At 38.0% G+C, this 13,762-nt stretch overlaps 1 protein-coding gene across 5 annotated transcripts in view; it reads right to left on the reverse strand.

Annotated features, from left to right (window-relative positions):
* Positions 1 to 13,682, reverse strand: part of LOC114523512 (kinase D-interacting substrate of 220 kDa B-like) — a 36,716-nt gene extending 23,034 nt beyond the window's left edge. Inside the window, exons 1-5 of one of the 5 annotated variants that reach the window (XM_028544463.1) lie at positions 13,535 to 13,682; positions 6,105 to 6,233; positions 5,060 to 5,161; positions 4,193 to 4,291; positions 3,687 to 3,785 (exon numbers count right to left, since the gene is read on the reverse strand). In XM_028544463.1, the coding sequence (XP_028400264.1) occupies positions 3,687 to 3,785; positions 4,193 to 4,291; positions 5,060 to 5,161; positions 6,105 to 6,230 (426 nt within the window). In that variant the 5' untranslated portion in view covers positions 6,231 to 6,233; positions 13,535 to 13,682. Of the gene's footprint in view, positions 1 to 557; positions 927 to 1,243; positions 1,378 to 3,686; positions 3,786 to 4,192; positions 4,292 to 5,059; positions 5,162 to 6,104; positions 6,234 to 7,476; positions 7,701 to 10,239; positions 10,362 to 13,534 lie in introns of those variants that run through there. The other 4 variants (XM_028544464.1, XM_028544462.1, XM_028544465.1 and 1 more) reach the window with 4 other exon arrangements.
* Positions 13,683 to 13,762: the final 80 nt, after the last annotated feature.

Consider the following 13,762-nt stretch of genomic DNA (forward strand, 5'->3'; position numbering starts at 1 on the left):
TTAAAACAAGTTTTAGAGCAAGTTGAACTATTATCACCAAGGCCTTAATCATGCCGGGTGTCGACATACATTTCGGAGACTTCCATATGCCATATGCTATATGGCATGTACTGCATAATAAAGATAATAGATATGAATGGTTCTTCCCATTGTAAGAAGCGCTCAGGGTTCTGATGAAAGCCGTAAAATCTTACAGGCAATCGAAAGTTGAAATGCAGAGAAAACGCGAGCGCATACATGTCGGTATAACGTTAAGTTGTGCCTAGTTTGGGTTCATGATTGCATGAATAGCAATCAGTGCATGCGTATTTTCCATTGCAAACTGATATACACATATAAGATAAAACAATAGCTGTCTAAGTCTTAAATCTTGATATTATACACATTAACGCTAAGGTTTATCTAGCAGCGGCATGGTATAAACGTCTCTTCCATATCTTAAAACCTAAATCAAAGACGGACTCTTTAATGACGTACATTTGGCTTGCACATGTAGGCAGATCCAATAAATCCTCACAATGGCTAGTCTTAATTGAATAAAAGAACAAAATACATACTTCGGTTGTCACGATGTTGCCTGGTTCTTTGTAAGCAACGCGAGAACTCGTATCTCTGCTCATCCGCGCGATGCGTTGCTCTCCAGTTAGTGAAAAGTAAATCATATCATTGTCAGAAATATCGGCGATTGGTCGCGAGACCATGCAGTGACGATTTGAGTTGTTTAAACGAGCGGCGGCCAGTATGTAAGCACTCCTCAGTTGAAAATTACCTCGCAGAGGGCTAGATTGCCTCTAAATGCCGGCAAATTTCTATAATTACGTCAGTGACGAGGGCGATGACTTGTGAAAATACTGAAGACCGCAGCTCGGATGAGAAAGTAATTAAACGCATTGAATCGCGCGAGCGTGTGTGTATCACATCCTTCTCTAATCTGCTCAATTTACGAAAGGATTAAAAAGAGACATCAGGTTGTTTTGCTTGCGAAATTGCACCCGTCAACACATGCGAAGTGTTAAGTGATAAAGCGACTGGTGTATGCAAGCTAAAATGTCGGAATTGTTGTTACGATCGCTAAAAGTACTGATTCTTAAACGCGGCCGCAAAGCGAGCGCTTGCTGCTGAGATGGCATGCTTGTCTAACGGTCCGGCATCGCGACGCTACCGATTTTAATAAATTCCCCCAGCGGTGCTATCGCCTTCGGTCACCTGTTCTGCTAATCACGAAAAATAAACAGATACAAACCTTAAAATAAAATGCCAACAATCGTCTGTTGTATGTGATTTATGCTCGGTACACCGTCTCATACCAGTCGACATCCGTACGAAGTAAAGTACTCGAGCTCTCACGACGTGTGTGGGGGGAAGGTTCATTCAATATTAATTCAGAGAGAATGGGAACATGACAAATTATCGAGGAAGCGCAATTATAAGCCATCTGCTTTCAATTGAAATATCTTAATTTAAGCATGATTTTAATTTGGCACAGTCTTTCACTGTTTCCATGACAACCACCCCGGTCCCCGCGTAAAACCGAAGCGAACTACTATGTAGAAGGGCAGTCGAAGTTATGAGTCAGATGGTAATTGATCGGTATTTGACGCAACAACTTTAAATTGGTTTTGAGATGTGAACATCGATTCGAATGGAAGTGAGGATGACACAAATCATATTCAATTCTCATTCTGTATTCACGAGCAACGAAGTTGAAATTGCAACGTGTGTATTTTTTGAGGTGTTGAAAAGAGTCATTCGTTCAAAGTAACGCGATTCTTAGCCCGACGAGATTCTGCATGAAGATTGAAGAATCGCGATTCAATCTTGCGAATATTTTTGGCGATTACTTCGGTACTGCATGGAACTGGATTACTGAGTGTGAAAAAAGACGTTTGTAGCCAATGTCAGTTATAAATTTATGACCGTTATAGAATGGCCATATTGCCAATATTTTCTAATTGATCAAAAGTGCATTGAAGTAGTCAATATTAGATAAAACGCTGTTACATCTGCATCCACGTACATTTCAATGGAATGTGCTGTCAATCGAGGCGGTTACAAAAATATATTCGCACTATTTCACATCGGCGAGAATAACTTGATCAGGACAATGACGACAAAATGAAAACTGGGCTGATTCGATGAAATAGAGGTAACTTGAGGTAATTTATTAAATTACGCGCTCAAAATACATGTGGTTAATTGATTTTCACTCGCGAGTCAGGGCAACATTGTTTTGGCCTGAAACGCTTTTAATATCGACGGTTAGAAACCGGCATTCTTGATATACGTATAATCATTTCGGCAAATGAAACTCTTGATATAATATGGTTTGACGGTTTAATCTCGGTAATATATTAATACGCCATATATACTCATCTCATATAAATCTGTTATGTTTACATAATCTAACTTTGTAATATCTAGTGCAAACAAAGAAAGCCATCGTTCCCTGTATTATTATTATTTATATTCCCTGTAAGTATTACAATATTATTATGAAAGTTCTGTCGACATAAAAAAATACTATAATATAAATTATAGAGAAAAAACAATAGCGGGAGTCAATAAACTATAGTTTTCGAGAGTTGATAAAATACGATATGGAAATTGGAAACGTTATTAATGCCTAATGCACGCCAATGGCGGTCAGTAATTAATAAAAGAGAAGCATTGTTGCACTGTAGTCTGTATCCAGCAAAGCACTTTAACTTGTTTAGTATAACTAATGTATACATGCAGCCATTCAAAATTCCACTGTATAATATTTTATAGAAACTATGCATAATTCCAACTATATATTTGAAGTTGTGAAATACGAAGTGTGAAATTATTGTTCTATCTCTATCTCTATCTCTATGTCTACGAATGAAACGGTATGACCACAACACCGGACTTATCGATCGTACGTGCGAAGCGAAATTTATAATTAGGACATCTTAGACTTAGGCGTTTCGCAACCATCTCACGTGTTTTAAGGCGGAAATAGCAATGCAGTTTATATGTCAATGGCTTTGGCAGAGCTTTCCTGGGCTGTGCGCACGCTGTGTGGTTATGCAAATCTACAACACCAGTAATTAAAGTTGCTCGAACTCAGGGTGAAAAAAAACGTGACCTCGTAAAAAATTCAATGTGTTTCCACAACATTAGTGTTATGTTACCCCTACGAACTCCGCATCTTTAAATTAACAATTTCTAGTTAGGAACAATTTGTTTATGCCCCGCCCCCCTCTCACCCACTAACGATTTCTTAAAAAAGGCCCTGGTGTGCACGTCCGTTAGCCTAACAAAAGCCGCGTTTACACTACGTTCTTAAACCAGGTCTAGGCCACAAAATCCGAGCCAACAGAAGAAGGTGGCCTGGACCTGACCTGGGGCAAGATTTTGGCAATGTGAACAAACTTTACCTAGTCCTGACAAATTTTGAACTTAATAGTATGATTTGTATAGGATCCATATAGTATTACCACTTTTCGGCGTGTTTTGGGTCTTTTTCCAAGTATATTGTAAACTACTTTGGCTATCTGATATCATCAACAAGGAAGACAATGTGAACGTGGTCCAGGCTAGGTTTAGGCCTGAAGTGTAAACGCGACTAAAGAAACCTAGGCCCATGCAGCTTCGAATTTCCGTAGAGATTATGGGTTTTCCGAGGTTTTGAGTTTTCCTGATACACTAGCTGCATAACTTACCTGGCCAGCTTCATTTGGACTTGCATCCCACTGTAGTAAATGCCTGACAATGTTAGAATGACCTCGGTAGGCTGCCCACGTCACAGCACCCCAACCATCCTAGTCAATTACATTTATACAATGAAGTACATTACTTATTTTAGGGGATACTAACTTTAAAGGGGATCTGTGATATGCTGACAAAAACTGAAAATGCGAATGCAAGACGTGCTATGACGCAACTATAAAAGATGGTGGCGTGTACAATTTACCAGCATGCATTGCAGGCACCAAACATTACTGGAAATCCATGACTGGAAATCACGAAGCGAAAATCACAATAAACGTGAACAATTTCTCAAAGCAACGCATGTTAGTAAAACATCCATCATTTCTTAAGGTTGTAGTTTTTCTATTTATTCCAGCGGAGCTTCATGAGTAGTCGGTTCTATCACCTTAATACACAATCGCTCTTTTAAAACTTTCTTTATATAACAGAAATAATGGAAAATAGAGGAATTCCCTACCTTATCAGTTAGCGAAAGATCGGCACCATTTTTGAAAAGTTCAATAGCACATTGCTCATGGTTTCCCTTTGATGCAGCAATTAACGCTGTCGTTTCATCCTATATAAACAGAAAATAACCTACGATGTCATTATTATAACATTTGCCTACGTATTTGGTCTTCGTATCGCGCAAACGCAGCGGCTACCCCAAAAAACACCTAGTACAATCACAATAATCCTGTACTAGCAAAAGGCATGGTTGTAAATGACATCCGGTCGAATGGTTGAGGATGATCCGGAAGAGGAAACGAAGTAACGTTATATGATATTTGGAAAAAAAATGAAAGAATTCCACCAGATCAGTTTCCTTTCAATTTTTAAAAGTTCGTTCAGGATTTATATCAAACTATAGATAATATTGTGTGTCATATGTAGGCATGCAGTTTGTCCCATTTTGGTAGTTTAGCCTTCAAGGTCAGGTCGTCAATGGCTCCCGGGCTGAACATTCCAGAAATTTCTATTAATTATCATTCTGTAAATATAATTTATCACTCATGCGCGGCTACAAAAATGACCTAGTAGGTACAATATAATAATCCTGATTCCTGATTCCTGCATACCTGCAAAAGGTTAGGAGTGTGGATGATATATAGTCAAAATGTCAAATAGCCGTTAGGAAACGATGTATCTCTATATGATATTTAGGCCTAGGTTATATGTCGTTTTGGTCGCGTCGAATGAAATTCAAACGATAGATAAGGAGATGATAAACTTCATTAAGCTTCATTACCACCTCATTATTTATTGTTCGAATTGCATTCGAGGCGACCAAAATGCGACGTATAACCTGGGCCTTAGAAGAGAAGAAAAATTAAAAGAATTTTACCAGATCAGTTTCGTTTACAATAAGCGGATTTCTTTTTAAAAGTTCTCTCAGGATTTTCAAGCTACCACATTGTGCAGCCGCAATTAACAACGTCTGTGCTGCCTACATAGGAGAAAGAAAAAATATACAGGGTGTCTCAAAAAAAAATGCAACCACTTAAATATGCGAGAATATTAATATTGTTCGGGTTAGCACCATAGTTCAGCTAAAATGACTTTTAGCATTTTAACTGAAGGATTAAGACTGAGCATTTTCAATTACCAGAGGTGCTTATCTATTGCGCTTTAGAGCTGTATTTATGTTCTTGCATATTTATGTGTTGCGTTTTTTTTGAGACACCCTGTAGAACATTGTGATGCATACGTCCAAATATAATAAAATGATTTTGAGAAAGTGGTGCTCCTAAAGGACGGGTTGTATAAGTGCTTTTTTGTGTGAAACGCGAATAAAGAAAACAAAACTTTCAGGGAAGGTCGAAGGTATTTATATTTATCTATAAATGAAATTAAACCAGTGAGGCTAAGTCAATCACTTGTCCTGTGGAGTGTTAAACAAAATTGCAAATTGGCTGAGTACACATGCATGTGCATGTCAATAAACTTTCTGCGGCTATGAATCTTACATGCATGTATAACAGTGGCATTTTACATATGAAATTTACCTGTTAAGGTAATGTGAAGGTGAAACGTTATGATGATTTAAACTATTTAATAATATTTATAATAATTGTTTTTCATGAATAGGAAAACGTCATATTTAAAAAAACAAAAATTCATTTGTGATCACTTTTCATATTGTGAAGTCTAAAATCACGAGGGTGTATATAAACACGGGAAAAACAAATTCAGAAAAAAAGTTTTTCAAAAAAAACACAAGTAGGCCTATACCTAAGGCGAAGACGCATATGACAAAATGTGCATTCATAACAACTAATATGGTTCAAGTATTCAATAAGTAATCAACAACTTATTTAAAAGGTAAAATTCATTTTGTGCATTGGTTCTGCTCATTATGATAAAATGATAAAAACAAAAGGTTAGCATACCTCATCTCTAATATTGATCAATTCCGGCTGCTGATCCAAATGACACACCAATGTATTTACATCATCGTCATCAATCAGGTCAAATAACAACACAGAAGAAATAGAACGGGTCAATCGTATCGACATTGACTATAAAAAGAAAACACAATGTATTGTGTATATATACATGAAATTATATTCCTGGGGGATCCATGCCGGCACAAATACCGCCACAATAAAGATTACCGGCGGATATAGATTTTAGGCTATCTGCATGTGTCTTTTTGTAGATGATAGTTGTCAATTCTTTCTATATTTATTGATTTATTATGTCAAATTAAATATGGAACGCTATTTTTTGACAACCTCCAAATATATACTAAAGCATTTGCAAATCGATGTTGTTCAGGAACCGCGGTTGGGCGAAGACTGGGTATAGCGCTATCCACCGCCGGCACCGGATAGTGATTTTTTCAAGCCGTACAAAAATGGTTAAAAATCGTAGATATTGACCCAGCAATTAATGGAGAAACATAGGAAGGTTCAACTCAAATAGTACCATAATACGGGCACTTTTAGACTGATTGAAAAACCTACTACCACAGGCGGATAGCGCAATCCGACCGTAGGTTCGTACTGAAGTGGAATGAAACTAGATATTTTCGAGTGACCAAACGGAAATCTTCAGGAGTGAATGGTTTGTTTTTCAACTTTAAAATATATTAGGATGTTTAATAAGATTTCCCTCGTAAAAAACAAACACTGTAGCAACTATTGACGTCAACCCAGTCAGAGCTGCCATTTTAGAATTATAATTAATGTTGATTTCCGGTTTGAACCCGTGAATTCTAATCGCGCAAAATCGGCATATATGCATCTGCCTTCTGGGATCAATATTAAAACCGTCTGGGTTTTCCACGTAAATGGTGAACAACCTCTTTTTCCATAGCCGGGTTTGTCTACAATTTACAAGGCCCCCGAGTTAGCATGCATTGCTGATAAAGACATTTTTGTATTCGCTTTCGGTCAGACGCAAATGCGGGCCCCGCTGATCCAAAGTATATATGCGCCGAGTAATTTGTAAGATTTTTTTACATCAATGTAAACATTTCAGATACGTTAATAGAGATTTTTAAGTTCCGTACGCACAGTATATGCATATCTAGCCCACGCTCTCGCCCTCCCTCGGCATACCCTGATACCATTTGTACTATTGTTCATACATCGTTCACACTGTTTTACAAAAATTGACTAAACTAGAACCGATATACGAGTAAGGATGTGGCATAAGTGTAAAAGACCATAAATAAAACACTTGTGCCTGGGGTTTATACTTTATAGATTTAATTATTACGTTGATGAAAGCCTGGTTGGAAAGAATTAATAAACTAACCTTTGGTTTCAAGTCAGATATTTCCATTGCGGAATATGGCGCATAGCACCCCGATAGCGCAACTACGTACGTTCAGTAAAGTGTCTAACTGCCAAGAAAAATAACGCCGCCGACTATGATAAACCGCGATATGATTCTGCATTTGGATAATAATGCGTTTCCCAGCAGAAATAAATCAAATAATGCGCTGGTCGCTTATTTGTCGAAACGTTGACAAGTCTGGAGTCATGCGATATTCTAAAATGCGTTCCAAGAGACATTTCAAGCGCGCAATGCGTGATGGTTGAGCTGATTATCAAAGGATCAAAGTCACTTTGGGTCTGGCGCTGTGTTTGAAGCGCGCTTGTGATTGTACGGCAATCTTGCCGGGGGGGGGTTTTCTTTGCGAACTAGATTGCTTCTGAGTTCTGAACTTTCAATCACAACTACAATTGGCACTGATAACCAAACACGCATACGGCGCTTGAAAGGTAAAAGGCCAATCCGTATCGGGTTATCAAGGGATGTCTTCTTCTATTGTGTGTGAACATAATTAAAAGTATAGCGCGAACCAAAATCGTTTCAAAACATATGGATACTGGAGTTTTTAACCTTTTCGTTTAGTCTCGAGTTGCATATAAAATTTAGACATCCTTGCTGAGGTGCAAAAATTTTTTTGTCAAATTTTCTATTCAGATAAACTTCATTCAGTATTCGATCGTCCGTGTGGCGGCATCTTTCTGAGAAATTTACCAAGGCAATTCTGTTTACATAATCGCATGATTGTCTGTATATTTATCATTTATATAGACCTTGAGTGGGGGGGGGGGGTGTGAGATTCGGCGAAATATTCCCCGAAGTGATAAAACCTCCAAGGATAAAGGGTGGAGTTAGCTGTTCTCCAACACCAGTTTGATCTCAAAGGTTTAGTAATTCACCACATCCAACATAACAAAACAAAGAGAATGATAAAGACGCTAGGTTTGGATGATAATATCATGAATCCTTTGGATAATACCATGGATCATGAAAGGCAGGTTGCCATTTACGATCAGCTTCAGGTGGAACGTTGAAGTAAGGACAAACAATGCTTTAGGAAGGTCCTCGACACTAACGGAGTGCGAATAGTGAAGTGGTTAAAAAATGACGGATGGAAGGAGCAGCCATAGTAATTGGAATATCACTGTCGACGTCCTGGCGATTACCGTCTTCAGCAAAACAGAACTTTGAGAGGATCCAATGCTCTCTCTCAGAGCGTTTTACATCTGGAAATCACCTATGGGCGCACAAGAAACGATGTGAACCAGGTTTTGAGGATGTTAACTGTCTTTTATATCTGCTGTGCTTGCCCTTCCCTAATCTTCTTCTTGTCATTCGCCTTTAGACGTCTTTCATCTTGACATTCCACAGAAACGAGTTGTCCATGGTCAACTTTGGAATCAGCTGCTTCTTTGGGCTGAGGTTGCAGGCGGGTTTTCTTTTCGCGCGTTTTCCTTTAGGTTCAGATTGCCCTACGCGCACTCTTCTGCCGCTCCGGCCCTTAAACTCTGCGCACCACCGACATGTCTCTGCATGATATTATCGTAAATGTTGAGTGCATAGAAGATCAGTATAATATTTATACATAGTCTTCAAAATTTGAGGCATATAAGCGACTATCAGGTATTTATTATCAAAACGTTTTATTACTTTTTTTGGTTAGCATTACGTAGAAACTTTATACTTTCTTGAAGTGAAGTTACCCACTAGATTTTTTGTGGAGTGGTTCTCTATTGGTCAATCCCATCAACAGTGTTTCCGGCTACGGAGAGATTAGTATCATCAGTAAATTACAAAAAGGTCACGACAAGAATATCTCCACATTAGTTCCTAATAAATTACTCATTTTATATATCTGTCGTATTTGACACATGCAAAATGCGCGATCTTTAACGGGCCTTTAAAAATTAGACTGCATGTGTTGCAGACAAAATACTTGAACCTGGAAACTAAACTGATCTAACGGATGTCGGATTAAAGGCCATAAAAGAATGTGGGAAATGAGTATAACTATATAGGACAACGAATCGTTTATACATCCCTCTCTATATACCGTACCATAATTCAATTTCAAAATAGCCATATTTCAATTTCAAAATAGCGATATTTCAATTTCAAAATAGAAAAAGTAAATTTCTTTTTTAAAGGAACTATGAATGTAGTTGAATAGAGAAGTAAATTGTGAACCATGTCAAATTTAACTCTATTCACTATATCTTTTAATCAATGGAAACGACCAGGCAATATAATTTATAACATTAATATTACTATCTACTGATATTTATCCACTTTATGTAGTTGAATCACTTGAATGCAGTGAAACCATAGCCATAGACATAGCCCGCTTAGGCCAATGGGCTGACAATATAGCGAATTGTTTTATATCGATATTTGCATTAGGCTTCACTATGGATAAACCCATAGTATAGGGCCTTAGTAATTACATAGGTGCATTGTCGGGTAGCGTAGTTGCTCCTATATTTTAGTACTAATAATATGCGGCTGTTGCAGGCTAACCTTGGGTTGATTGTATACTAGGCCAGTCAAGATGGACCGGTTTCTATTAGGTATGATCGATGAAATATCCCTACGTAATTGCCACGACTTACAGTAATCAGTATATAGCTAATATCTACCAGACTAGATTGAACCCAATTAATTTATAATTATACATTCCGACTCCGGCTACATCGTTATATATACCTTAGGAGAACTATAATCTATAGTTTCAATTGAAGTATTTACCTTCGTGATAGGGGTAATTTGCAATCAGATACACCGTCGACGATTTTGAGACTTGGATTATTGCTTATTCAATTTTAAGTCATCAATTGGCACTTTTGATGCACGAAAGTGTAACACTTCCATCACTAATGAGAACTTCTACGAATGATCAAATACTGCATGTATCATGTATGTTATATATGCGCATGAAGATAACATGCGTTTAACGCATGACTTAATGCGTGCTCTACACATGTTTAACGCATGCAAAAACGGGTCTGCAAAACTAAGGCGAACTTCTATTCTTCTCGTTATTTATCGCAGAAATTTTTCAAAAAGCCCATGTAGGCCGAGTTAGCACCGCATGGTAAAGCCACAAGAAAAATACCTGCAGCAAATTCTTTAGGCAGTAACCGAGCCTGAGATTCTGGTCAGCGTTCTCAGTTATGACCTTTGCAAAACGGCTCATCGATGTGCTAAAGCCAGCCGCACACGCGAGCTATTAGCAAAGCTATATAAAGACCACGCAAGGCTGTTAGCTCAGCAAGTTACTCTCGTGTGCGGATAGTTTTTCGTGAGGAATTCGCCTAGTTTCTCGCGTGTGCGGATGGTTTCGGGCCGAGCTTACTGCCTCACGAGGTCGTTAGCTCAGCTGATAGCTCTCGTGTGCGGCGGGCTCACACATTATCAATCAACACACGATGAGATTTTAACTGAAAGTCATTTGCATATATTTTTTCTATTGCCACTATTTTGGAAGTGATCACGACCAAATTCGGTGCCAGATTTGAAACAGCTGGATGATTTGAAACAGAAATTCTTCTCGCGAGATTGAACTAAACTATATATCGAACAAGATAGATATTTTCTTTATATATACAAGCCCTCGAAGCAAAATCTTCACGAAAGCAACCCCCAGACTTGTTACTGTTGTTATTAATAGTACTAACCGGGTGAGATGCAGAGAAAGCTACATCACATGTACAGCTACCACCTATATAGCTATATATGTATAGTGTTTTTGAGGGTTCACCGACAAGAGCGATCAGAGAAAGCTAGATTAATTTGAATGGACATTGCACATTACACATGCTTACAAGTGTTCATGCAAGTAAATGAATATAAATATAATGAAATATGTAGCCTGCACTTGTATAGGTTGACGTTATCAGGTGCATCTAGTTCTGCGCCTCGGGCCAGTGCTCTGATTTTAAATATCAAGCATTTTTCAAGATGACAAAAATAATGCACATGCAGCTACATAATAAACACCCACCGCAATTCCTGCTGCTGGCTGCAAATGGTGAAACTGCTCGAGGATGGGTTACGGGAAGATTGCGCTTCAGGCTACACAAAGCCTACCAGACAAGACGTTATCAAACATTGGTAGCGCATTCGCCTGGATGGACGTATATTTTTCATGATAACCAACACACTGCAAGTCTACAAAGTCTCTCTGACCCAACTATATACCTGTAGACCCGATATCGCTAAAGATGTAGCCCGCATCTTGGCCCAACTCCAATGATAATTTATTTTGTGACCTGCAGCGATCTTCACGCATACTTTTAAGTGTGTTTACTGGAGCAATCGGAATTTGGCCCGCGACGGCGATGTTCTCAGTGCCGGTTTTTGAATGAATTAACCTGTTTAAATTTAGCCTGATTCAAATTTCCCGAAAAAGAAGGGTGGCTATCGTTTTTGGTATCTGAAAAACGGGAGTAGATGAACAATTGCTATGAAATTTTTGTCACGGTTCCCTACCGAGTACCGTAGACGTTACTGTAGTCAATATCTGAAATGGGATTCTGGAGAACGACATTCTTATCTTTGTTTAATTTACCTGATTCATAACGAGGTAATGCCATTATGCACGTGTTCTATATAAACCTTGTCATTCAGGTATACGTATTATTTTATCACATTGCTTCCCATATACTGTGGGGTTTGTTGCCCATTTCTTACGCGGAGACGTCCTATATCACATTATATATAATGCATTTCTGGGGAATTGGTCTTGATTTTCTGCGGTGTTTGGAACAATGAGAAATCAAATCTCCATCGCGGTTATATATCTAAAACTCACAACGGCATTTTTCTCCGATGCTATTTTATCACGTAATATGCCTAGATCTGCAGCGTTGTATGTATGGTTTATGGGGGAATTAAAATCTGGGGGTAGGGCAACAAATTTGGAATTTTTAGTCTTAAAGGAAAATAGCAATATATTTTTTTTCAAGTTTAAGAAGGTATATAGCCTGAGACTGGTTGAAGATATAGCCTGAAGACTGAGGGGTTGCAAAAATTTTTTCCAACATAGCTTCAGTGTAAGAAGCAATGGAAATTTTGAACTGTGGCCTATGATGGGTATTTTAATAGGGTGGCAAGCATAACACTATTATAGTTGTAAAGAAGAGAGGGTGACTTATTTTCAGAGAGGAAGGAGGGTGGATGTTTTAGTACCCTTTTTTACGAAGGGTTATATAAGTTAGTTTGGCTGTTTTATTGTTTAAAATATGAAATGACAGTCCACAAATAAATAAAGAACATTCCCTGAATACACATTTACGAACATGATGGTATTTCTATCCTATTTTGGAATTTAAAATTTGCATATGAACAAAAACAAACTATATTCGGGTTTGTTCCGTTTGTCTGTACGTATATGTCAGCCGATGTTTGACAAAGAATCTGGGCTATTTCTAAATTGTGATGAAACAGATTTTGAGCACAGCGTGTATTTGGATTTATTAACGTTTTACATAGCATCAATTTCGGTTGCTTTTCATCTGTATGAACTTACGCAATTCATGTAATTGTGCATATAAATTCATAAAGATATCAATTACGGCTTCCTTAACGACATGCAAATATAAAATGCTATATTTACTGTCGTGGTTTGTGTTTTCCTAATCAAGTATAAAAGCCATCGAATACTGAAACGTTCGGACCGATTTCGTATGAATTTTATCAAAACCTTTTGCCCTAGATTCCTATTAAAAACCCCATGCCGACTTAATCATTAATTGTCTTAACTGGGACACATTACGCATACTGCTGTCTTCTACTGGTCTTGATATCTGCCCACCATCACGAAACAACTCTGCCATCACGATTGTGTACATCTCTCATTTGAAAACACATATTTTTATCATATATACTATCGACCTAGTTCTATAAAACGTCCAAAATGTAATGCGGTACGAACGACGGGTTCTACCTGTGAAATTCCGTCAAAAGTCACAGTTGCCACATCGTGTTAGCCGGGGCTGAATAAAAATATTTATGATAATTGCAACAAATTTTGTTCACTTACTTTTAACCGCCAGACATCAACACATAGATTTTATCCTTCTGTCGTTTAAACCCTCAACTTGATGAAAGGTAATTTCGGTTGGAGAGCGCGTTGTGCATCCGATAAGAATATTAAATTTTAAAATGCTTTTCTTTGTCAATTGTCAGGTATCTCAGCTTTTATGTGGTTCCGTCTCCCGCCGTGTTGATATATTACAAATTAACAATGGTTTTTTCTCCGGTCGGAGCA

The sequence above is a fragment of the Dendronephthya gigantea genome, unplaced genomic scaffold (genome assembly GCF_004324835.1).
Source record: "Dendronephthya gigantea isolate DGI-Jeju-01 unplaced genomic scaffold, DenGig_1.0 000027F, whole genome shotgun sequence".
NCBI lineage: Eukaryota > Metazoa > Cnidaria > Anthozoa > Malacalcyonacea > Nephtheidae > Dendronephthya > Dendronephthya gigantea.